The 23,545-nt window shown below is 34.6% G+C and overlaps 1 protein-coding gene across 4 annotated transcripts in view; it reads right to left on the bottom strand.

Annotated features, from left to right (window-relative positions):
• The window catches only part of EYS (eyes shut homolog), a 1,930,870-nt gene extending 1,926,023 nt beyond the window's left edge, over positions 1-4,847 (bottom strand). For 3 of the 4 annotated variants that reach the window (XM_030928557.1, XM_030928558.1, XM_030928559.1), the window contains exon 1: positions 3,509-4,256. In XM_030928557.1, coding sequence (XP_030784417.1) covers positions 3,509-4,256 — 748 coding nt within the window. Of the gene's footprint in view, positions 1-3,508; positions 4,456-4,712 lie in introns of those variants that run through there. The other variant, XM_030928560.1, reaches the window with a different exon arrangement.
• Between the last annotated feature and the right edge of the window lie 18,698 nt (positions 4,848-23,545).

The raw sequence follows: 23,545 nt of genomic DNA, 5'->3' as shown, positions 1-23,545 counted from the left end.
ATTTTAATTGTGTTTTCATGGTAGATAATATTAATACACAAAAGTACCAGTTTTTCAACATACACTGTTAGTATTGCAATGATAATTTACAAAGTGACACATTCAAATGTGTATTGTGTCTCAGCCTTATACCCTAGCCAAGGGAACAATTCAAAAGGAGAAATGGCTGCCTGGATTCTCAGAATATGTGCACAAACTTGCAAATTCAACACTTCTTTGCACTTGCTGCCACAGTAAATTTTCAAAATCTCACTTACACATACTATTGTGGTCCCACTACATCAGTTAACACAGCCTTCCATAATATGCTCATTCTATGCATATTTAATCATCTTATAATACCCTTAGTAGAGGAATGTGCTTTGGAAATCCCAGGCATAGCAAGTGGACAAATGTTGTTACAAAACAACAGCATGTAATTTGGCAATATGTTTTTTTCTCAGTTTAATTAAGCTCTTAATTTAATTTATGAGCAGTTTTTGCCATTATCATCGATGTCTTTCAAATTCCTTATATACTGACATCCTTGCCTGACTAATGCAGAACTCTTTTTTCTTCATTTGCCTCCAAGCAACCCTAAACATAATGAAAATATAATGAAAATATAAATAAAAATCATGTTTCAAAAAGTTTTCCAAACATAAAAACTAAATTAACAGTATAATGCTCAATAGTCCATGCCGTAATTAAAACTTAGGGAGTTTTACGAGCTGAATTGTGCCCACCCAACCCCACCACATTCATATGTTGAAGTCCCAACCCTCAGTATCACAGAGTATCTATATTTGAAGACAATATATTTAGAGAAGTACACAATTAAGGTTAAATAAGGTCAGTAGGATGCGTCCTAATCCAACGTGACTGGTCTGCTTTCAAGAGGAGAACATTTACACACAGATACATACAGAGCAATGACAATGTAAAGACACAGGAAGAAGATAGCAGTCTGTGGCCAAATCAAATCGATCTCAGAAGAAAACATGCCTGCCAAACTTTGACTTTTGGCATCTAAAATTGTGAGAAAATAAGTTTAGCCATCCAGTCTATGGTACTTTGTTATGACCGCTCTAACAAAATAATGCAGTGAATATTCTCAATTGTTTTCACAATTCTACATAATTCATTATCTTCTCTGATTTTAAAATTGAAGTAATTATTTATAACTAAAGTGGCAAGTGGAGTATTCTTAATGTTACAAAAATAAGTAAGCATTGTTTCGATATTTTATAGTGCTCAAAGTTTAATGATTTAAAGCACCTATGGCAGAAAGAAAGAGAAAGAGAAAGAAACAAAGAAAGAAAACGAAAGAAAGAAAGAAAGAAAGAAAGAAAGAAGAAAGAAAGAAAGAAAGAAAGAAAGAAAGAAAGAAAGAAAGAAAGAAAGAAAGAAAGAAAGAAAGAAAGAAAGAAAGAAAGAAAAGGAGGAAGGAGGAAGAAGGAAGGAAGGAAGGAAGGAAGGAAGGAAGGAAGGAAGGAAGGAAGGAAGGAAGGAAGGAAGGAAGGAAGGAAGGAAGAAGGAGAGAAAGAGAAAGAGGAAGGAAGGAAGGAAGGAAGGAAGGAAGGAAGGAAGGAAGGAAGGAAGGAAGGAAGGAAGGAAATCTTGAGTAAGAAGCAAACCATTCTATGCAGTTATAATAAAAGCACTAAAATAATATCCCATGAACTACGAATGCATACATGCAAATTAATATTCTGACACATGGTAGAAATTTTCTAACCAAATATTCTTTAAAACTCTTTGGACGGGTGAAAATGGATGCTTTAAAGACTGTCTATTAAATTGCTTTGTCATTCACTCCAAACCAGCAGTTTGAGTGTTTTCACATTTTCTCTAGTCTGCCTTAACTTTAATCACCTGATATACCCCAGCGTAAATCAGAGGTATAACTTGCATCTTCTATCACCAATGCCAGTACAGTCAAATGATAATTTGATCCACGTTATAGAGACAATATATTCAGTGGCTATTATTGGTATTAATTTCTATAATGATCTTGGTACTGAGCTATCAAGTTCAAAATGAGTATTTGAAAGATTGGATTAGGTGAATTTTACAGCCTACAATGGCTTAGTGAGGTCTTCTATTACATCGTTTTTTGTTGTTGTTTTATTTTATTTTATTTTTAGACGGAGTCTTGCTTCATTGCCCACGCTGGAGCGCAATGGCGCGATCTCAGCTAACTACAAACTTCACCTTCCGGTTCAAGGTATTCTTCCGCCTCAGCCTCCCGAGTAGCTGCGATTACAGGCACCCGCCATTATGCACAGCAAACTTTTGTATTTTTGTAGAGACGGGGTTTCACCATGTTGGCCAGGCTGGTCTTGAACTCCTTACCTCAGGTGATCCACCCACCACGGCCTCCCAAAATGCTGGGATTACAGGTGTGCGCCGCCTCGGTGCCAGACCCCATTACATCTTACCACACAGCCCCTTTGGCTCCTGTGGAGTCAGCCTCAGGCACATGGGAGGAGGAATCCCCCTAAAGCCTGCCTAACACAATTACAGTTAAATCCCTGCAGGTGATCTGCTCTAGAAATATCTCTGCTCTAACCTTCCTTCCTCTTATGACCAAAATACATAACAATCTGCTCTTTTCCTATTCTATTATTATCAGCCGTGTCAAATACTTCTGTTTGTTAGGTCATCGTGGTCTTATTTCACTTGTAACTCTCCACGCCAGGTCTGTCAAACTCTCTACATTCTTTCACAAGTTTCCAAGGTTTAAATGTTCTCTACATTTTTTTCAATCTTTCTCTTCACTTTCCTCCGATGACCCCAGATTCCTCTAGTATATTCTCAAGTAGAGAGAGTTTTATTCCCTTCAAACCTCGCTTTAGCCTCAGGCAGCATCATTTACATGTTTTTTAGATTGTCTTTCCTCTGGCTTCATTACTCACCAAACATCTTTTTACAACCTTTCCTGATTATTGCCTCTTATTGAGCTTATCACAACTGGTTATTAATTATAACATCTTATTTTCATCCTTGTCACTACCAGCTATAAATCAAGGTTTGGATGCCATACCAACATCCATTTAAAACATTGCTCTTGGATCACAATTATCTGTTCCTCTCCAATTCTGCCAAGCGACTTCAATGACTTCCCTTCAACCATAGTTCCTTAACTCTCTCTACTCAGATGCATACATCATTTTCAAGTTATCACTTATCTAAATATCATAATCTTGGGAATTCATTCAGTGACTAAAAGCTTTTATATTATTCTGATAATCTTATGTTTTAATGTATGAGACATTAAGAATGGATGTTGGGAAAGATATACATATAGATATTTCACTATTAAACATGTTTCTAAGAACCTTCTTTCAATTAAGCAAAAAGCTTATTTTGGAGGATCCCTGATAGGATTTGTATATGTCCAGAATCTATATTTAGCCAAATCTAAGGAATCTATTAAAATTTTTAAAATGCAGTTTGATTTCTGTAAAGTAACCATTTATAAATTTGTTGTGTTTATTTTAAAATTATATATTTTAAACAATCTTACCTGTAAATGGTGGGTGACAGACACATTCATATCCTTGCTCATCCCAATTTCCTCTTTTATTAATGCAACTGCCATCATTTTTACATGGTTTAAAAGAACATGCATCAAGTTCCTGGCAGTATTTTCCAGAAAATGGAGGCTGGCAATGGCAGCTATATGTCTTGCTCCAAGCTTCACTAAGACATTTACCATGACCAGAGCAAAATTCTGAACTCAGAGATTCCTGGCAGAACTGCTGTTTCACTGTCACATTTAGTCGAAGTCCCAGTGAACAAGGTGATGGACCACTTGCCATAACTGTGATAAAATAATGTGTTCCAACACTCAACCACTTAGAATTAACAGTGTGCATTCCTTTTAGTCTGCAACCAAAAAGTAACTGATCTTCCGTTGTGGTATTTTGCACACAGCCAATGAAAGATGTTTCAGAAACATTCATCAAATTTATTTCTGGAAATTGAAGAGATGGTTCAGAAGAAATTACAAGGATATCTCCTAATTGAATTTGCAAAGGGCAAATCTGGGGAACAACTTGATTGCCTGAAGTATCTATTTTAGTGTTTACACCCAAAAACCAGCAATCTCTGTAGAAGTCCAAGCAGATGTTTTCTGTTAGTGTCCAATTTACCACATGTGATGAGGGTTGTGGATGCCATTCTTCCACCAATTTCCGTCTACATGTTTTTCCATTTATAAAAGAACTGTGAAAAACCATGAGGCTCAAAATGACAATTGATTTGTCAGTCATTTTTGGGCAACTGTATTTTACAGTTTATCGTAAAGAATTGCTGCAAAATAGTGTTTCAAGTATTGCTGGAAATTTCCAAGCAAAGTTGTTGTTAGGGATTCCTGGGAAATGGAATTGGCTTTTTTTCTGTCCCCAAAGTAGCTTTGATGACAATGTGCTTTGATGGAGAAACGGAGGAATTTTAATGTTGTAAATATTCCTTTAAACAGAAAAAAAAAAAACATACATTGTTAGTGAAGTTTTCCCTAAATTACTTAATAGTATAGAAAATGCTAGCTCTTTCTGTAGATTTAATAAGAGCCTACACTGCAAAGATGTCACCAGCAGCTGGGGACCTTCTTTGGGAAAGAAGGCCAAGAAAAACATGATCAAGATATGGTGATCTGGTCAAGCTTTATGTAGTCACCTGATTTTGAAAAGTTCTGGTTTCATGACATAATTAAGTCAGCAACTTACTGCGGTCTTTTGTATTTTCTCTTTACACCAAGCTTCAATCTAATCGAAACACAGCACAGCCAAGATTCGTTTACAGATGGTTTCAATTTTCCTGGGATCTAAGCATTCCTCTTCTGATTAGTTTTCAAAAAACACCTTTAAAACATAGACGAGTAAAAATCATTTAAATATATTTTTCATGTAATATTTTTATATAAAAATAAGCCTTAAAATGCCTGACAGTGACAATCATGTTCCTTTTATCCAGAGGATGGGAGCTCCCATATATATATATATAATTCTGTTGTACAAATGACCAAACCTGGAATGAGTCTTCATCAACTTCTGTAAGAATGGTGGAAGTTGTCAGATAAAGAGGGAAAAGGAGGTCAAAAAGCAGTAATGAAAACATTATAAGTAAAACGCTAGTAACTGAAAGGAGGGGTCAGTCCATCAATTCTGTTGTTCCAGAGGGCAAGAAAACATAAAGGATTTCTGAGTTTAATATATTGACCTATTTTCTTTAAAGGTAACTACCAATTATTGAAAGTTTTCTCTGTACAAATCACTCTACTACTTGATTAACAAATAAACTGCAATCCTCACAATAAAACTCAAATTTTAAGAAGAAAAGTAAATAAGTTCAGTGAAAAAAACGTGTTCTTTGGATGTCAGTTATGTTATTCATTTAATGTCCTTAGGCAACCTGAGATTTAATTATCTCCACTTTCAAATAGGTACACTGGGGAGAAGTACAGCTAATTAACAAGGTAAGATTGAAGATTGAATGACTATGTAAACATATATGAGTCACTCAATAAATAGTAACTTTTATTTTTGTTATTGTACAATTTCATCCAGCAGGTAAGTGGTATATGTTGGATTAAAATTCAGGTTTGTGAGATTCAAAATGTCGGCATTTTCTACTGTACTGTAAAGATCAATTAAATGCTGTTAAATTATGTTATGCCATTATATAATTTATTTGTTAATTCATATCAAATCTTTACAGTAAGTCTAATATCTTAATGGGTAGTCTAGATCAGGCAGAAATCAAATTTTAATTATAAATTACCTCTTTGCAATTTCAGTTCTACATTTTAGAAATCTATGAAATATAAATTCATATGTGACATGTAACACAAATATGCATATAGAAAGATAAAATACAACTTCCACATGATTAAACGTTCTACATAATCATGTCAATTTCAAATATATTAATCACCTTGTTAATTTTATAGATTTAAATTATTAATCTTGCTAAAGGTTTTAAAAAATAATTCAAACAAGTATATTTGAGCTCAATCTATGTACAAAGCAATATGCTAAGTACCAAGATTCATCAATAATCAGTTGGAATAAGGTATCAATGGAAGGAATTAAGAACTCAGTGAAGGAGACAGATCATTAGACAAGCAACATCATCAAATTGCTATCAACAAAATAGTCTAATTGTTTATGAGACATGTAGCAAGGACATTTAATCCAAGCTAGGAAACAAAATCTAAGCTAAAATGATGAAATTGAATCACCTGGGAAAATTGCCAAAGGAAAAATGTTCCAGGAGAGAGCATCTGTCTAAAGATTTTGAGGCGAATGTGACACTGGATGCCTTTAAGGATGTAAGAGAAGTGGAGCTTTCTCATCAAAGAGGGAAAAGGAATTACAATTAAAGATAAGCACTCGATTTAGGAAGAGATTATATCAAGAAGTAGCAGCCATTATCAGTAAAGGAGCTCATATTTTATCTGAGAGCAATGAATAGCCTCCTGAAGATTTCATATAGCTGATTAACAAAAAAATAAAATAAATCCTCACTTAACTTTGTCCATAGGTTCTTGGAAACTGCGACTTCAAGCAAAACAACATATGACAAATCAATTTTGTTCTCTCTTCAATGTTACAATGAAAAAACAGAGGAGGAAAAAATGTTATTCGAGGATCAACATGTTGTGTGTGGTTTTGCTTAAAGTCACAATTTTGAAGAACCTGTCAACTACATTGAGAACTCATTATAATTTAATAGTATTAGTCTAGTTTCAAGGTGAGGAACATATTGGTGAGTGCAATTAAAAGAATTGAGACACTTGTGCAGGAGACAACAACATTAAAGTAGTGAAATAATAACGAAGACTGATTAGTACAGAGGCAATACAAATATAACACTGGTGGGAGTCCATAAATATTGAAATAGTAGAATTACTACATCTCCAACGCTGTTGACCTAAAGAAAGAGAATAAAATCCGGGAAGACCAGTTAGGGCAATGAGATGGCAAGGAAGAGGGGAGAAGCCTGATTCACTTAAGCATACACTCAATTTAAGGTGTGAGTGATTTTCTCGCACAAGTGTTCAGAAATCACAAGATAGAAAGTGAGGTTTTAGAGAAAGATACAAATCACTAGGCAATACTGAAATACTTTTGTACCTGTAAATCACAAATTTACAGTAGTAGCAACCTGCACAGGTGTATTATTTTCCCAGTAGCTTAGTTGAAAAGGATACACTAAAGATTAAATAGCAAATGAGTTAAACACAGTCACAAATTTATTTCCACATGTAAATGAGAAGAAACAAATTACATTTGCATTGAAGCAAAATTAGGCCTGTGTGACATTTTTAGACTGACTGCAGATGTGAGCTCGCATTATTGTGGGGCTAATCCCATGCTTCTTAGAGCACGCTAGGTCTCTAATTATTGTGCATTTATGTTTTCAAAGAGAAAGTGGCTTGATGCATTGCATTTCCTCCTGGTAAAAATTTAAATAAATGAAAATAGCAGCAAAGGAAAAAAAAAAACTAATAGAAAAACATTTGTGAAGTCACTGTGTATCTATACATGCTGAATACAAAATGCTTTGGATTTTATTGGGAACTAGAGCAATATAAACATAAATTTGAAAAAGGCGATATAATTTTGACCCAAAAGGTATGATGCTATGTGTCTCAGCTTTTCATTTATAAAGACATTCTTCAAACCCTGTCAAAATGGCAAGCCAAATGGCCTTCTCCTCAATTCTAAACACACATATTGATTATAATGTATTTAAGAGTTAAAATGAGGAAGTAATTTTATCCCAGGTGATATTACCATTAACATCTTATAAATTCTTGAACCAAGAAGTCCAGAAAGCCAGTACTATGATGGAGACATTGACAGCATTGCACATAATTACAACCATAACATCCCTTGACAGGTTACATTAGCAGAAAAATATTTCACAGGAAAATATGTGTAATTTCAGATGAATATGAACTGTATCACTTTTATAGTACCTTTGTAGTTAGGTTATTCTAACAAATAAAGCCCAACTTAAATCCAGTAGTTAAGAAAACATGAACAATATTTCTTCCTTTCACAAATAGCTGTCATCTTAAATGACATCTTTTAAAAAATAAAGGAATAGGTTTAAACAAATAAATTTTATATAAGCCAAAAAATAATTTGAACATAACATGCTCATTATAATAGTTGGCATATAACAGGCATTCAATTAAAGATAGCTGAGTAAATATTGGAGATGACAGATATAATTTATTTTTATTTGCACTCAATAGACAATATTATGAACTGTGGACGCCTTTAATAAGCTTGTAGTTGATTCTATATACCTGGTATTTTTCATGTTTCACTTCTTTAAGGACTATGACCTCCACAATAAGCAGCTTTTTATTTGTATGAATTATACATTGTACTTTCAAAACATATACTAAGAGGAAAATTAGAAGAGATAAAATTAACAGATACAAAAGTTGTCATAATTTATGCTTGTTCTCTAGAAAGTAAGCAACAAATTTTACCTACCACAGATTGGACTAAAATTATAGGAAGGGAGTGAAAATGTGTGTTTCAGAAATGCTAATATAGCTACCAGCAGTATGAATGATGAACATTTTAGCAAGGAGACTAGAAAAGGGAAAAAATGGTAAATTTTAAAATAAAACTGAGATAGAGTAATGGAGAAGAGACAGCTGATTTATTCATTATTTTTGAAGGGAGTAGTGACTGACTTTATCGATTATGCACCTACTATGTGGGAGACACCAATCCTTCTTTAGTCCACTGTCTTGGTTATGACAATGATCCTGTGAGGTAAATAGTCATAGCCCCATTTTAAAAATGAGAAAACTTAAGTCACCATAGTGTCTGAAGAAATAAAAATAAAAAGAGTAAAAAATAAAAAAATAAAATGAGAAAACTGAAGCACAGAAAGACTGAGGACTTGCCCCAGCTCATACAATCAATAAGCAGTGGTGCATGGATTGACCTCACTCTAAAACACATGTTCTCAGTCACATTTACCATCTCATACACAAATGCGCACACTTAGGTTTCTGAGGCAAAGGAGGCAGCTAATTTAAGAGAAAGAATATTCACAACATGATTGCCAATAAGGCATAATAAGGCATAGGATTAAACAAAGTGGCTCAGGCAAAAGATGACCGAGAATCTTGAGGAACAATAATATTCAAGAGAGAAGTGAAAGAAAGTATCTCAAATTATCCTTGGATTTTGTTAAGAAAGATAAAGAAAAAGGTTTTCAGAATTTTTAGAGTTGGCACTTTTATAAATTATGAAGTGAGTTTTCTATATTTGATGATCATAATGGTGGTAAACTCAGTAACTGGTCAGTTGATGCTATAAGAGCAGGTAGATTTGAGTGATATGGTGTGATTAAGCAAGAGAAAAATCAAATTTAGAAAAATCTTTGAAAAAATTGTGTATAGAAGAAGAGAAGTAAACAAGTTGCCAAAATAGAGTTAAAAATCTCATTTACTACATCACCTTCTTCATAAAGCGGTGTTTAAACTCAGATCTCTAGGTTGAGCACCATTCTACAAGTGCCTTCACATTATAGTATCCTTTTTAAAGAAGAAATAATAGGCAGAAATGTACCTTCATCAGTTCCCTCTTATTTCTGTCTCCCAGGTTCATATAATCCTAAATGGAATAAACAGTCAGGAATGAAGTGATTGTAGGGAATGTGCTGGGGTCAGTGATGTCAGGAGTTACAAAGAGCCACAGGACTGTGAGTGTCACAGATGAGCTAAGGAATGAAGTGCATTGTAGATTACGCCTGGGGGTGGGGAAAGGTCAGAACTTTCTGTTTTGCTCATTACTCAGCTACTTACAAATGTATAATTTTATAATGCTTTTTAACATGCTTAAATGTTTAGAGACTACATTTAATATGTCTTTTTTTTTTTTTTTTGAGACGGAGTCTCGCTCTGTCGCCCGGGCTGGAGTGCAGTGGCCGGATCTCAGCTCACTGCAAGCTCCGCCTCCCGGGTTTACGCCACTCTCCTGCCTCAGCCTCCCAAGTAGCTGGGACTACAGGCGCCAGCCACCTCTCCCGGCTAGCTTTTTTTGTATTTTTTAGTAGAGACAGGGTTTCCCCGTGTTAGCCAGGATGGTCCCGAACTACTGACTTCGTGATCCGCCCGTCTCGGCCTCCCAAAGTGCTGGGATTACAGGCTTGAGCCACCGCGCCCGGCCGATATTTTCCTTTTTAATTCACACGCTGTATGAGTAGGCCTCAGAAATTTTAAATAGCTGTATTAAAGAGTACTTATTAGAAACAGAGTTTGTCTTCTGTGAAGTGAAATTGGTTTTCTGTAAGTAATCTAGAATAGAAAATAATTGATAATAGTATCACTATATCTGTAAATGTCCATGCATACATGTGCATTTGTGTGTGTGTGGGAGAAGGGAGATGTATGCAGCCTCATCTCAATCTGAGTCATCACAGCATATTGGTATTGTTAGTTATTTGTCTTTTGTAGATGATTAAAATGAGAATTTAGATGATTGCATTGAGGTTTCATTATTCAACTCTTTTAAGATCATATTTCTTATCTCTTAACAGAGATAATTTTTTCTAGAATATTTTCATTTTAATGAGGAAAAACTACATTTAAGAAAAACACCTAAATTATAGTTACCATAATCCAATTGGTCTACAGTATATGGATTAAAAGTGGTAAAGAAATGGAAAGAAACATCAATATATTGTAATTGGAGTGAAGAATGGATGATGCTTAGTAACTCACTGATTCACAGAGTATAAATGATTTGCCATTCAAGATATCATTTCAATTGCAATTATAAATTTTGTATTAACTTTTCTTTAGTTTGTAGTTAAATTTTTATCAAAATATATTTCCATATGTGACATTATAAAAAAGCATATAGATTATTTTTGACATATTAAAATACGCTGCAAGAAATTAGTTTTTTTTTTTTTTTGAAATACTTTAAGCTTGCCTTAAAAAATATTATCTAGACAACTTTGCCATTAACTAGAGGGTGAAAATACTATCATTAAACAGAAATGGATGAGATAATAGCATCATACCTTTACCAACATACTTATTTGCTTTTAAAAAACAGAGCTGGTTTTATAAAAGAAAATGTTAAATAAATTATGCCTTATTTTGTACTTCCTTTTCCTTTCTCCACATATGGTCTTATAGATTATTGATTTTTAAAAAAATTAAGTATAACTTCTTTTCCATTGACTATATATTTTAGCTTTCGTAAAAAACAAAAAAAAAAGGTTCTTAGTTTAAACATTGACCTTTCATTGAAATTAAGATAGCTTAAGCATGTACAAAGTCAAAGGCTATATGTGACTTATAGACAAAAATGTTTTGCTTCCATGTTTTGACAATTATGAATAAAGCTACTATAAAGAGCATAAGGATGTCTTACAAAACTAAACATACTCTTACCATGTGATCCAATAATCATACTCAATTCATGCAAATCATACTTTTGGTATTAACTCAAAGAAGTTGAAAAATTACATCCCAGAAAATACTGCACAGATCTTTACTATATTAACTTTTAAATGCATATTTTAAAAAGTAGAGTTTTAAATTTACAAAGTTATTAGGAATAGAGTGCTGAATGTTCTCGTGTATACCATATTGTCCAGTTTCTATGATTTTTTAATGTTTCATATTAGTATAATACATTTGTCATAATTAATGAGTTAATAGTATATTAACTAATTTTACTTAATGTCAATGCTTTCCTCAGACTTTTTCAGTTTTTACATTATGTCCCTTTTTCTTTTCTAGGATCCTATTCAGGCTACTACATTACATATAGTAGTCATATCTTCTTAGGCTCTTCCTGGTTGTTACTTGCCTTGTTTTGACGACCTTTACATTTTTTAGGACTATTGGTTAAGTATTTGTAGAGGAACACCCTGCAATTATGATTCATCTGATTTCTTTTCCATTGCTGTATAAAAGTAGTACGTATTGGGGAGAAAGACCACAGAAGTAAAATCTTTAAAAGGTGAAGCAGTAAAGTTTCATTTTCATCACATCATATGGAATATAAGTAGTCACCATTAATGTTAACCTTGATCACCTGTCTTGAGGTAGTATTTGTCAAGTTTCACTATCACCCTTTTAACCCTGCCTCTATTGTCATATGAATGCTTTGGAATGTAATAAACTATACTTAGTTTTGGAAGAAACTATTAAACTGTTTTCTAAAGTGGTGGTACTATGATTTTTTAAAATTTTTACCAGCAGTTAATCAAGAGTTATCATTACTTTGCATCTTTGCCAGCGGTAGTAGTGTGAGTTCTTTGGATTTTAGCCATTTAAATAGGTATTTACTGATACCTCATTGTTGCTTGCTTAAATTTCTAATGACAAATGATGCTAAACACATTTTTATATGCTTATTTACCATCTATATATTTTGGGGGTTGAATTGTCTATTCAGATGTTATGCACGTTTAATGCTCATTGTTCTATTATTGTTACTGAGTTTTAAGAATCCTTTTACATTTGGATAAAAATCCTTTATCAGATAAGTGTTTTGCCAATATTTCTCCAAGCAGTTGTTTTTATTATCTTAACAGTGTCACTTCAAGGCAGATTTTAATTTTAATAAAGTCCAAATTTCCATTTTCTATCATGGAATTATGCTTACGGTGTTGTATCAAAAAATGTATTGCCAAGTCCAGGGTCATCTACATTTTATATTTATTTTATGTTTATATTTATTATATATTATATTTTTTATTTATATTATGTTTTCTCCTAGAAATTTTATAATTAAGTGTTTTGCATTTAGGTATGTAATTCATTTTGATCTAATTTTTGTGGAGAGTGTAAGTTGTAAATTCAAAGCCTATGTTCATTTTATTTTCATATGCGTATCGAATTCTTCCAAAACCAATTAATAAGAAGACTATACTTTTGGCTTTGAACTGCATTTGATTGTTCATCACAAATTAGTTGATTACATTTGTGTGGTTCTATGTTTGAATTCTCTATTCTGTTCCATTGATATACATGCTTGTTCTTTTGTCGATACCAGGCTACCTTGATTATTGTTGCTTAATGGTTACATGTTGAAATCAGGCAGAGTGTATTCTCCAACCTTATTTTCTTCAGTATCGTGGTGGTTTATTCTAGTCTTTTGCCTTGCATAAAAGCTCTATAACCAGGGTGTCAATATTGGCAAAATAGCTTGATGTAATTTTGATTGGGATTGTACTGAATCTATGGATCACACAGGTAAGAAGTGAAATCTTAATTATATTGAGGCTCCCAGTTAATTAATATGGAATCTCTTTCCATTTATGTATAATATTTATTTAGATTTTTATCTGAGTTTAGTTTTCCATGTATAGTTCGGTACATAATTTTATAGGTATATACCCAATTATTTATTTATTTTGGGTACTATTACAAATGGTATTATTTTTCATTTAAATATTAGTTGTTCATTGCTATTACATGGGAAAGCAGTTGACTTTTGTATACGGTATTAAATTTTATCCTGGACACATGCTATACTGACTTATTTAAGGCATTGTTTAATATTTGGGAATAGAGACCATTTTATCTCTTTCTTATTAGTCTGCATACATTTTCTTGCTTTTCTTTTCTAATTGTGCTAGCGAGAATTTCCTACTGTTGAATAGGAGTGATGAGAGGACACTCTTGCCTTGTTCCAGACCTTTGGAGGAAAGTATCCATTTTTCTACACTAATTAGCATAACTGTAGGATTTTACTGATGTTCTTTACTAAATTGATGCTTTTCTTCTCTATTTTTTGGCTTTCTGAGAGTTTTCATCCAGATTAGTTGTTAAATTTTGTAAAATATTTTTCTGTGTCAGTTTATATAATTATAAAATACTTTTCCTTTAGATAATTGATATGGTAGATTACAATGATTAATTTTAAAATGGAGAGCTAACTTTGCACTGTGGTATAAATACTGTTTTTCATGATTTATTATTCTTTTTACTTATTGTTAGATTCAAGCTTAAATATTTGTTGAGAATGTTGTGTCTACGTTCATGAGAGTTATTAGTCTATAGTTTTCCTTTATTTTAATATATTTGTCTACTTTTGGAATTAGGGTAATGCTAGCCACAGGAAATGACTTAGGAAGTGTTCCAGCTGCTTCTATTTTACTGGAAGGGGTTATGAAGAATTGGTATCATTTCTTTCTTTCCTAGTTGGTAGAATTTACCAGGGAATTAATCTGAGAGAGGTAATTTATTTTATGGAAGAGCATTAGTTATTCATTCAATTTCCTACATACATGTAGGCCTATTGAGATGATCTTTTTGTCCGCGAGTATTGATAGCTTGTGTCATTCAAGAAATTGATCTATTTTATGAACATTTTCAAATATTGAGACAGAAAGTTGTTTTTAGTATCCTTTTATACGTCTTCTTAATGCCCATAGGAACAATAATGGAAATCCCTGTTTGATTTATTATATTAATAACTTATGTCCCTTCTCTCTTTTTCCCTTGATTAGCCTGACTAGAGTCTTTATAAATTTTATTAATATTTCCAAATAATAACTTTTGTTTTTGTTTATTTTCTTTATTGGTTTTCTATTTTTAATCTTACTGAGGTCTAATTTTAACTCTTTCTCCTCTTTTGCTTAGTTTGGCTGAAGTTACTGTCATTTCTCTAACTCTTTAAAGTGAAAGCTTAAGTTATTGATTATAGATTTTATTTTCTAATATATGCATTTAATGTTATGCATTGTCTCTGTGCACTGCTTTTTCTGGATCTCAATGGTTTGACCAGTTACAGTTTCATTTTCATTTAGTTCAAAATACTTTTTTAAGTTTCTCTTCAGACTTCTCTGACCAATGTGCTATTCAAAGTACACTGTTAAATTTCAAATAATTTGACATTTCTTCAAGTATCATTCTTTTACTGAATCCTACTTTTATTCCACTGTGGCATGGGGATATATGTTTTATGATTTCATTTTGTCTTCATGTGTTCAGGTATGTTTTATGGTCTAGAATGTGGTCTGTCTTCTTAAATGTTCCACACAGTCTCAAAAGAATTCCTCCTACTGTTGGGTAGAGGACACTATAAATGCCAATTATATCAAGCTGTTTTATAGTGCTGATTGGTCAATCATATCTTTATGAGGTTTCTGCCTGCTTGGCTTATCAGTTACAAATAGGGGTATTTAATGTATCCAACTATAATGGTGGGTTTTCTCTTATTCCTGTCTGTTTTATCACTTGTCTAATATATTTTGGCATGATGTTGCTAGGTACATGCACATTTAGGATTGTTATGTCTGCTTGCGGAATTGATTCCATGAAGTCTGCTTTATCTGAAATTACTTGAGCTACTGAAGATTTCTTTTGATTAGTGGGAGCGTAATATATCTTTTTGCATCTCTTTTAACCTACCTGAGTCTTTATATTTAAAGTGTTTCTCGTAAATAGATTATAGGCAGGTCTTGTTTGCTTATTTGTTTTTCTCCACTCTGAGAAGCAGAGTATATTTCATTGATTTCCATATTCCTCTTTTTCTATGTGTTCTGGTTTTAGTTGGGTACTTTACATGATTATTTTTATCTTCTCTCTTAGAGAATCAATTATACTTCTTTTAATGATTGTATTGATTGTCCTGAAGTTTACAACTTTCTTTCTCTCTTTTTCTTTTTTCTTTCTTTCCTTCTTTCTTTCTTCTTTCTTTGTTCTTTCTTCTGTTTCTTTCTTTCTTTCCTTCCTTTTCTTTCTTTCTTTCTTTCTTTCTTTGATTTCTTTCGTTATTCTTTCTTTCCTTTATCTTCTTCTTCTTTCTTGCTCTCTCATCTTTATTTATCGTCTCTCTATATTTCTTTCTTTCTCTCTGTCCTTTCTCTTATTCCTTCCTTCTCTCTCTAACACTTCCTTCCTTCCCCTTCTTTCCTTCTTTCTTCCTTCCTCCCTTAATTCTCCTTCCTTCCTTCCTTCCTTCCTTCCTTTCCTTCCTCCTTCATTTCATTCCCTCCCTCCCTCCTCCCTCCCTTCCTTCCTTCCCTTCCTTCCTTCCTCTCTTTCTCTCTTTCTTTCTTTCATCTGTCTTTCTTTCCTTCTGCCTTTCTTTCTTTCTTTTTTTTTTTTTTTTTTGGCAGAGTCTTGCTGTTGCCCAGGCTAACGTTCAGTGGTTTGGTCATAGCTCACTGTAACCTTGATCTCCTGGACTCAAGCAATTCTCTGCCTCAGCTTCCTGAGTAGCAGGTTCTACCACCACATGTCACCAGACCAGATTATGATTTTTTTTTCTTTTTTCTTTTTTTAGACAAAATCTTGTTATGTTGCCCAGGTATTGAACTCCTGGCTTCAAGTGATTCTCTTACCTTGCCTTCACAAAGTGCTGGGATTACAGGCATGAGCCATCACATCCAGCCACAATATCCTTTTTTAACTAATGTAATTTGATTTTTAAATAACAGTATCCTGCTTCATGTGTAGCACCTGTACCTTGTAACAGAGTATTCCTAATTTATCCCTCCTGATCTTTCTGACATGACTGATATTTCACCTATCCATATGCTACAATCACCCAATATATGGTTATCATTGTTACTTTGAAGTTATTTCTATAACTGTTAATAATAAGGAAAATAAGGCATTTTATTTTACCTTTATTTATTCCTTCTCTGACTGTTGTCTTCCTTTCCTCATGTGGATCTGAGTTTCTCACCTATATTATTTCACTCTCCTTTTTTTCAGTAACATTTGCATGACATGTCTGCCTACATTAAAATCTCTCAGATTTTGTTAGTCTGAGAAAGTCTTTACTTCTTCACTTTTCAAGTATCATTTTACTAGATATAGAATTCTAGGTTAGTTTTTTTTTTTTTTTTTTTTTCTCTCTCTCTCTCGGAAGGTATATCATTGTACTCTTCTCATTTGTATAGTTTCTGATAAGAGGTGGGCTGTCATTCTGACCCTTGTTTTTGTATAGAAAAAGTGTTTTTTATCCCTCTGGCTTTATTTAAGATTTTTCCTTTGTCTTTCATTTTCTGCAGTTTGCATATGACATGCCTAGAGAAATTTTTGTTTGTTTGTTTTGTTTTTATCTTTATAATTTATTTTGCTTAGTGTTCTCTCAAATTCCAGGACATGAGAATCATCTGTCACTCATTTTGGAAAGTTTTCAGCAATTATTTTTTCAAATATTTTTTCAACTCTGTTCTCTTTCTTCTCCTTCTAATATTACAATAACACATATTACACTTTTTGAAACTGTCCCACAGTACTTGGATATTCTGCTGTGATTTTATTTTATTTTATTTTTCCTCTTTGAGTTTTAGTTTGGGAAATTTCTGTTAATATATTTTCAAGCCCAATGATCTTTCCTTAGTGTTCTACCTATGTCCATTCTCTAATGAACCTATCAATGACATTTATTTCTATTATGGTATTTTTTTTTTAATTTCTAGCATTTTATTTCAGTTATTTCTTAGAGTCTCCATCTCCCTGTTTACTTCTCTCATTTGTTCTTGCATTCTGTCATCCTTTTTTATTAGATATCTTAACATATTATTCAGTTATTTTAAATTATCTATATGGTAATTACAACATCCTTGTGATGTATGAATTTGGTTCTGATGATTACTTGGTCTCTTCAGCTTATTATTATTTTTTCCTTTAGGTATGCCTTGCAAATTTTTGTTGAAATTCAAGCATACTGTATAGGGTAATAGGAACTGATATGAATAGGCCTCTAAAGTGAGGATCTCTGTTGATGTGGCTGGGCTTTGGCTTTATTTAGAGTTTGCTGTACCTAAAGGTGTCTAAGACTTGATTTCAAATTCCTTTAGTGTCTGGTTTTGTTGTCCCTTTTGCTTTGGACTTTCCTAAGTACTCCTCTACAGAGAATGTCTATGATTTGCAGCTTTCAACTATTGTCTTTTATAGTACTGACGCTCTGTTGGTTTGATGGTAATGTATAAGAGAGGAAAATGATATAATCTATGATCTACGGTCTATGATCTTCCAATTAAATCTCAGTCTTTTCTTGGGTCTGTGTCTCTAGCCTGTAGCCTTAAGAAATGTTTCTTCTTATATGAATTTTCCATTTTAATTGAGATAGGAAATATACAGGGGGCTGGAGTATGACAAATGCCCTTGCTCACAATCCTGGCATGACTCTGGCCAAACTCTCCCCACTGGAGAGTAGGCCTTTGTTACAAAGAAGGTCTGGGTTTGGCAGGGCATGGTGGCTCACGCCTGTAATCCCAGCACTTTGGGAGGCCCAGGTGGCTGGATCACGAGATCAGGTGATCGAGACCATCCTGGCTAACACAGTGAAAACCCGTCTCTACTAAAAACATACAAAAAAAAAAAAGCTAGGCGTGGTGGCGGTCGCCTGTAGTCTCAGCTACTCGGGAGGCTGAGGCAGGAGAATGGCATGAACCCGGGAGGCGGAGCTTGCAGTGAGCCGAGATCGCGCCACTGCACTCCAGCCTGGGCGACAGAGGGAGACTCCCTCTCAAAAAAAAAAAAAAAAAAAAAAAAAAAAAAAAAGATTTGGGTTCATTTAAAAGGTTAATTCTTCCTCTCCCCAGTTCCTGTATCCTACAGAATCATTCTCAGATCTTTACAGTGAGAACTTAGAGAAAAATCTTGGAGGAAAAGCCTCTGAAAGTGTGGGGACCTACCTACCTGAAAGTGTGGGGACCTACCTAAGACTGTAGTGTAGCCCAGGGGGGAGATTCTCCCTCACACTAATCCACATTTGGTCTTCAGCAATACATTTAAGAACTTAAAGTAAAATAAATAAAAAAAAAATTAAGTTACCTTGATGAATAGCAAGCTTCTCATTTATTGAAGTCTCAGTAGTGTATTATAAATTCACTGGGAAGAGAATTTTAGTTACATATGTGCATTAAAATACTTTTGTTAAGAAGACAAAAAAAATCTACACAAAGTATATTTTGTTAGATGACTCAGGACCCAGAGGTATCCAATGAGTAAATTGGTGATGAAGATAAACACAGCATAAGAAGAGTAACATACTATAAACAAAAAGCAAATACATCTTCCTTTCATTGATTGGATGAGAGAAGAATGCCAGAAAGGAAGCAGAGCCTCTGTAGGAGCTACAGGCTGACAGCTCATAACAGATTCTCCTTAGAGAATTTAAGATGGTTGGTGTGGAATTCTAGAAAATTTAAGATGGTTGGCATTGAATTCTAGCTTTTCTCTAAGATTTTTTTCACCATAAATGGTTTATATTACACATTTCCATCAGCAGTTTTTGAGGGTTCCAGTTACTCTATATCATCTCCAATACTTGTTATGGGTGGTCTTTTTAACTTTTGCTAAACTAAAAAAAATTATTGTGGTTTAATTTAATTATCAATTTCGTCAAGCATCTTTTTAACCCTTGTTTGCCACCTTTATATCTTCTTTGGTAAAATAGCTGTTCAAACATATTGCCTACTGTTATTTGAGTTTTTTGTTTTTTTTTGTTATTGAGTGCTTGGAGTGCTTTACACATTCTAGATGAAAACTCCATGCTATCCATATGACTTGCAAATATTTTCTAAAAATCTATGGATTAAATTTTCATTTTCTGATGAGTAGCTCTTAAAGAAGAGAAGATTTTCATTTGATAATGTCCAATTAATAGTTTTTCTCAGTGCTTTCAAACTTGAATGTACACCTCCTGTCAATATGGTGAAATACAGCAAGTAATTCCTTTCTGCTTACTTATTTGTTTCCCCCCTGTAGACTCCCACCTTGAAATGCTGCAATGTGAAGTGACTTCTTTCTAGATGGCAACCCAGCTGTACTTCTGAAACCTCCTATAAGCATCATTCTGCCTATTACTATTGCCTCACTTCTCTGTTGGATCCTTGTTTCCTGGACCACACATATTATTGTTATAATCTCTCATTTTGCTGGAGAACATTTTCCAATAGGTCTCCCAGCAAGGGGAAATGTGATATACATTTTTAAAACTTCAAATATCTCAAAAATATCATTTGATTCACACTTTTGATTAATATTTTTTGACTGAAGGTAGAGTGCTGGATTGAAGATCATTTTCCTGTAGGAAAGGTATTTCTTCATCTCTTCCAGTTTTTTTTTTTTTTTTGATGTAAAAGTCCATTGTTATTCTTACTTCAAATCTTTGATTATGACCTTATTTTTGGTATGTTTTTCTCTCAAAAATCCTTATCTCTATTGTTAAAAGATTTTCAGTGATTAAGACTTGAAGTGTGTCAGTTTTCATTCATTTAGATGTATCAAAACAAGGTATGTGTGTGTATGTTGTTGTTGTCAATGTAGAAACTTGCTATTTAATTCTCAAATAGTATTACTCAAGGCATTTATTTCATTCAATGGTTTCTTATTCCACTGGTAAATATGGTGCAACGTTTGAGGATGCACATAATATACTCTATCTGCCTCTTGCTCTTTTTGAGGCGGAACTTCAAAAGCATTCTTTGTACTTAAAACACTTTAAGGCGAGTGTTAATTTGTGAAGAATTTGTGAATAGGAGATATTTTCTCACTAATTCCTTAAGGATATATTTGTTTTTAAGTTTTACCTACAGAGATTCCAATTCTATTCTCACAGTCATGCAATAAAATTGACAAACAGTAACTAGACTATTTCTTTTATCTTATTGCAATGTAAGAATACATTATACATGACATTACTTAGAAGAGCTGTACAAAAATAGCACACCTGCTTCTTTTCCCACTAATGGTATATGTTTTTTATCTACTAGGGAGAAATTATTCTTTAAAGAGTATGTAAATAATTCTATTTTCAAACAGAGAAAATTACTAATTAAAACTATTAACTTCTTAATGTTAATGCATTGTGTGTGTGTGTGAGAGAGAGAGCGAGAGAGAGAGAGAGAGAGAGAGAGAGAGAGAGAGAGAGAGAGAGAGACAGACAGAGAGAGAAAAGAGAGTTAGACAGATGGAATTGTGGCATGTATTCAAAATATTTTTACAAGATGAAAGTCTGTCAGAACTCCTAAAGTATAGAAATCAGAGTTAAATACTCATCTATCTAGGACCTAAGATTAACAATGTAACCTTCTCTTTGCTTGCTTCATCTCCCATCTACATGCTTCTGCATATGCTTTATCACACAGTCTTATAAGCAAACTGCTTATAATATGATGTGTATTGTGGAATCCACCTGCCCTAACCTAGATTAGGTATTTTTTTAATTGTTGTTTTAGTCTTCCCAGGTAGGTACTATTTTTTCCAATTTATAGATTAGCAAAATTGGTGTCAAAAAGATCTAATAACTCAGGACAGGCGTGGTGACTCCTGCCTATAATCTCAACATTTTGGTAGACTGTGACAGGGAGCTCACTTGACATCAGAAGTTCAAGACCAGCCTGGTCAACATGGCAAAAAGCCGTCTCTACTAAAAATACACAAAGTAGCCAAATATGATGGCACATACTCTTGTAATCTCAGCTACTTGAGAGGCTGAGGCAAGAGTATCATTTGAACCTGGGAGGTGGAGGTTGCAGTGAGCCGAGATCATGCCATTGCACTCCAGCTTAGGTGATGCAGCAAGACTCTTGTCTCAAAAAAAAAAAAAAAAAAAAAAAAAAAAAAAAAAAAAAAAAAAAGAAAAGAAAAATCAAATAACTCATCTAAAATCATATAACTTATATACGATAAATTGAAATTGAGGATTCAAAACCTAGTGTCTAACTCTAATATGTTGATCACCTTCAGGTTACCATTCCTGTGAAATTTTTCCCTAACTTTCTGACACACTTAGACATTACTACCTTACAGATACTCTTAATATAATAATTACATTGTAAAGTAATTTTAATTATAAAAAATGCTTCTTCAATATGCTAAAACTTTTTGGGAAATATTATATATGTAATCCACATCCCCTAGGCACATATTAAGACAGAAAAATATTCATAGAATAGCTAAATAAAGGAAGAAAATGGAGGGCGGAGCAAGATGGCCGAATAGGAACAGCTCCAGTCTCCAACTCCCAGCGCGAGCGACACAGAAGACCGGTGATTTCTGCATTTTCAACTGAGGTACTGGGGTCATCTCACTAGGGAGTGCCGGACAATCGGTGCTGGTCAGCTGCTGCAGCCTGACCAGCGAGAGCTGAAGCAGGGCGAGGCATCGCCTAACCTGGAAGCGCAAGGGGGAAGGGGATCCGTTTTCCTAGCCAGGGGAACTGAGACACACAACACCTGGAAAATCGGGTAACTCCCACCCCAATACTGTGCTGTAAGCATACAGGCACACCAGAATATATCCCACACGTGGCCGGGAGGGTCCCACGCCCACGAAGCCTCCCTCACTGCTAACACAGCAGTCTGCCGCGATCTATCCGCAAGGCAGCAGCGAGGCTGGGGGAGGGGCGCCCGCCATTCCTGAGGCTTAAGTAGGTAAACAAAGCCGCTGGGAAGCTCGAACTGGGTGGAGCTCACAGCAGCTCAAGGAAGCCTGCCTGTCTCTGTAGTCTCCACCTCTGGGGACAGCGCACAGCTGAAGACCAACAGGGGAAGTAGCGGGAGCCGGTGCAGACGCGAACGACTCTGTCTGACAGCTTTGGGGAGAGCCGTGGATCTCCCAACGCGGAGGTTGAGATCTGAGAACGGACAGACTGCCTGCTCAGGTGTGTCCCTGACCCCTGAGTAGCCTAGCTGGGAGAAATCCCCCACTAGGGGCAGTCTGACACCCCACACCTCACAGGGTGGAGTACACCCCTGAGAGGAAACTTCCAAAGGAAGAATCAGACAGGTACACTCGCTGTTCAGCAATATTCTATCTTCGGCAACCTCTGCTGCTGATACCCAGGCAAACAGGGTCTGGAGTGGACCTCAAGCAATCTCCAACAGACCAACAGACAGTCCTTCTGACTGTCAGAAGGAAAACTATCAAACAGGAAGGACACCTATACCAAAACCCCATCAGTAGGTCACCACCATCAAAGACCAGAGACAGATAAAACCACAAAGATGGGGAAGAAGCAGGGCAGAAAAGCTGGAAATTCAAAAAATAAGAGTGCATCTCCCCCTGCAAAGGAGCACAGCCCATCGCCAGCAACGGATCAAAGCTGGTCAGAGAATGACTTGGACGAGAGGAGAGAAGAAGGCTTCAGTCCATCAAACTTCTCAGAGCTAAAGGAGGAATTACGTACCCAGCGCAAAGAAACTAAAAATCTTGAAAAAAGAGTGGAAGAATTGACAGCTAGACTAATTAATGCAGAGAAGATCATAAACGAAATGACAGAGATGAAAACCATGACACGAGAAATACGTGACAAATGCACAAGCTTCAGTAACCGACTCGATCAACTGGAAGAAAGAGTATCAGCGATTGAAGATCAAATGAATGAAATGAAGCGAGAAGAGAAACCAAAAGAAAAAAGAAGAAAACGAAATGAACAAAGCCTGCAAGAAGTATGGGATTATGTAAAAAGACCAAATCTACGTCTGATTGGGGTGCCTGAAAGTGAGGGGGAAAATGGAACCAAGTTGGAAAACACTCTTCAGGAAATCATCCAGGAGAACTTCCCCAACCTAGTAGGGCAGGCCAACA

This window comes from Rhinopithecus roxellana, chromosome 4, assembly GCF_007565055.1.
Source record: "Rhinopithecus roxellana isolate Shanxi Qingling chromosome 4, ASM756505v1, whole genome shotgun sequence".
In the NCBI taxonomy this organism is placed as follows: domain Eukaryota; kingdom Metazoa; phylum Chordata; class Mammalia; order Primates; family Cercopithecidae; genus Rhinopithecus; species Rhinopithecus roxellana.
Note: the sequence above shows the minus strand (reverse complement) of the source record. Positions and strands in the feature narration are given on the sequence as shown.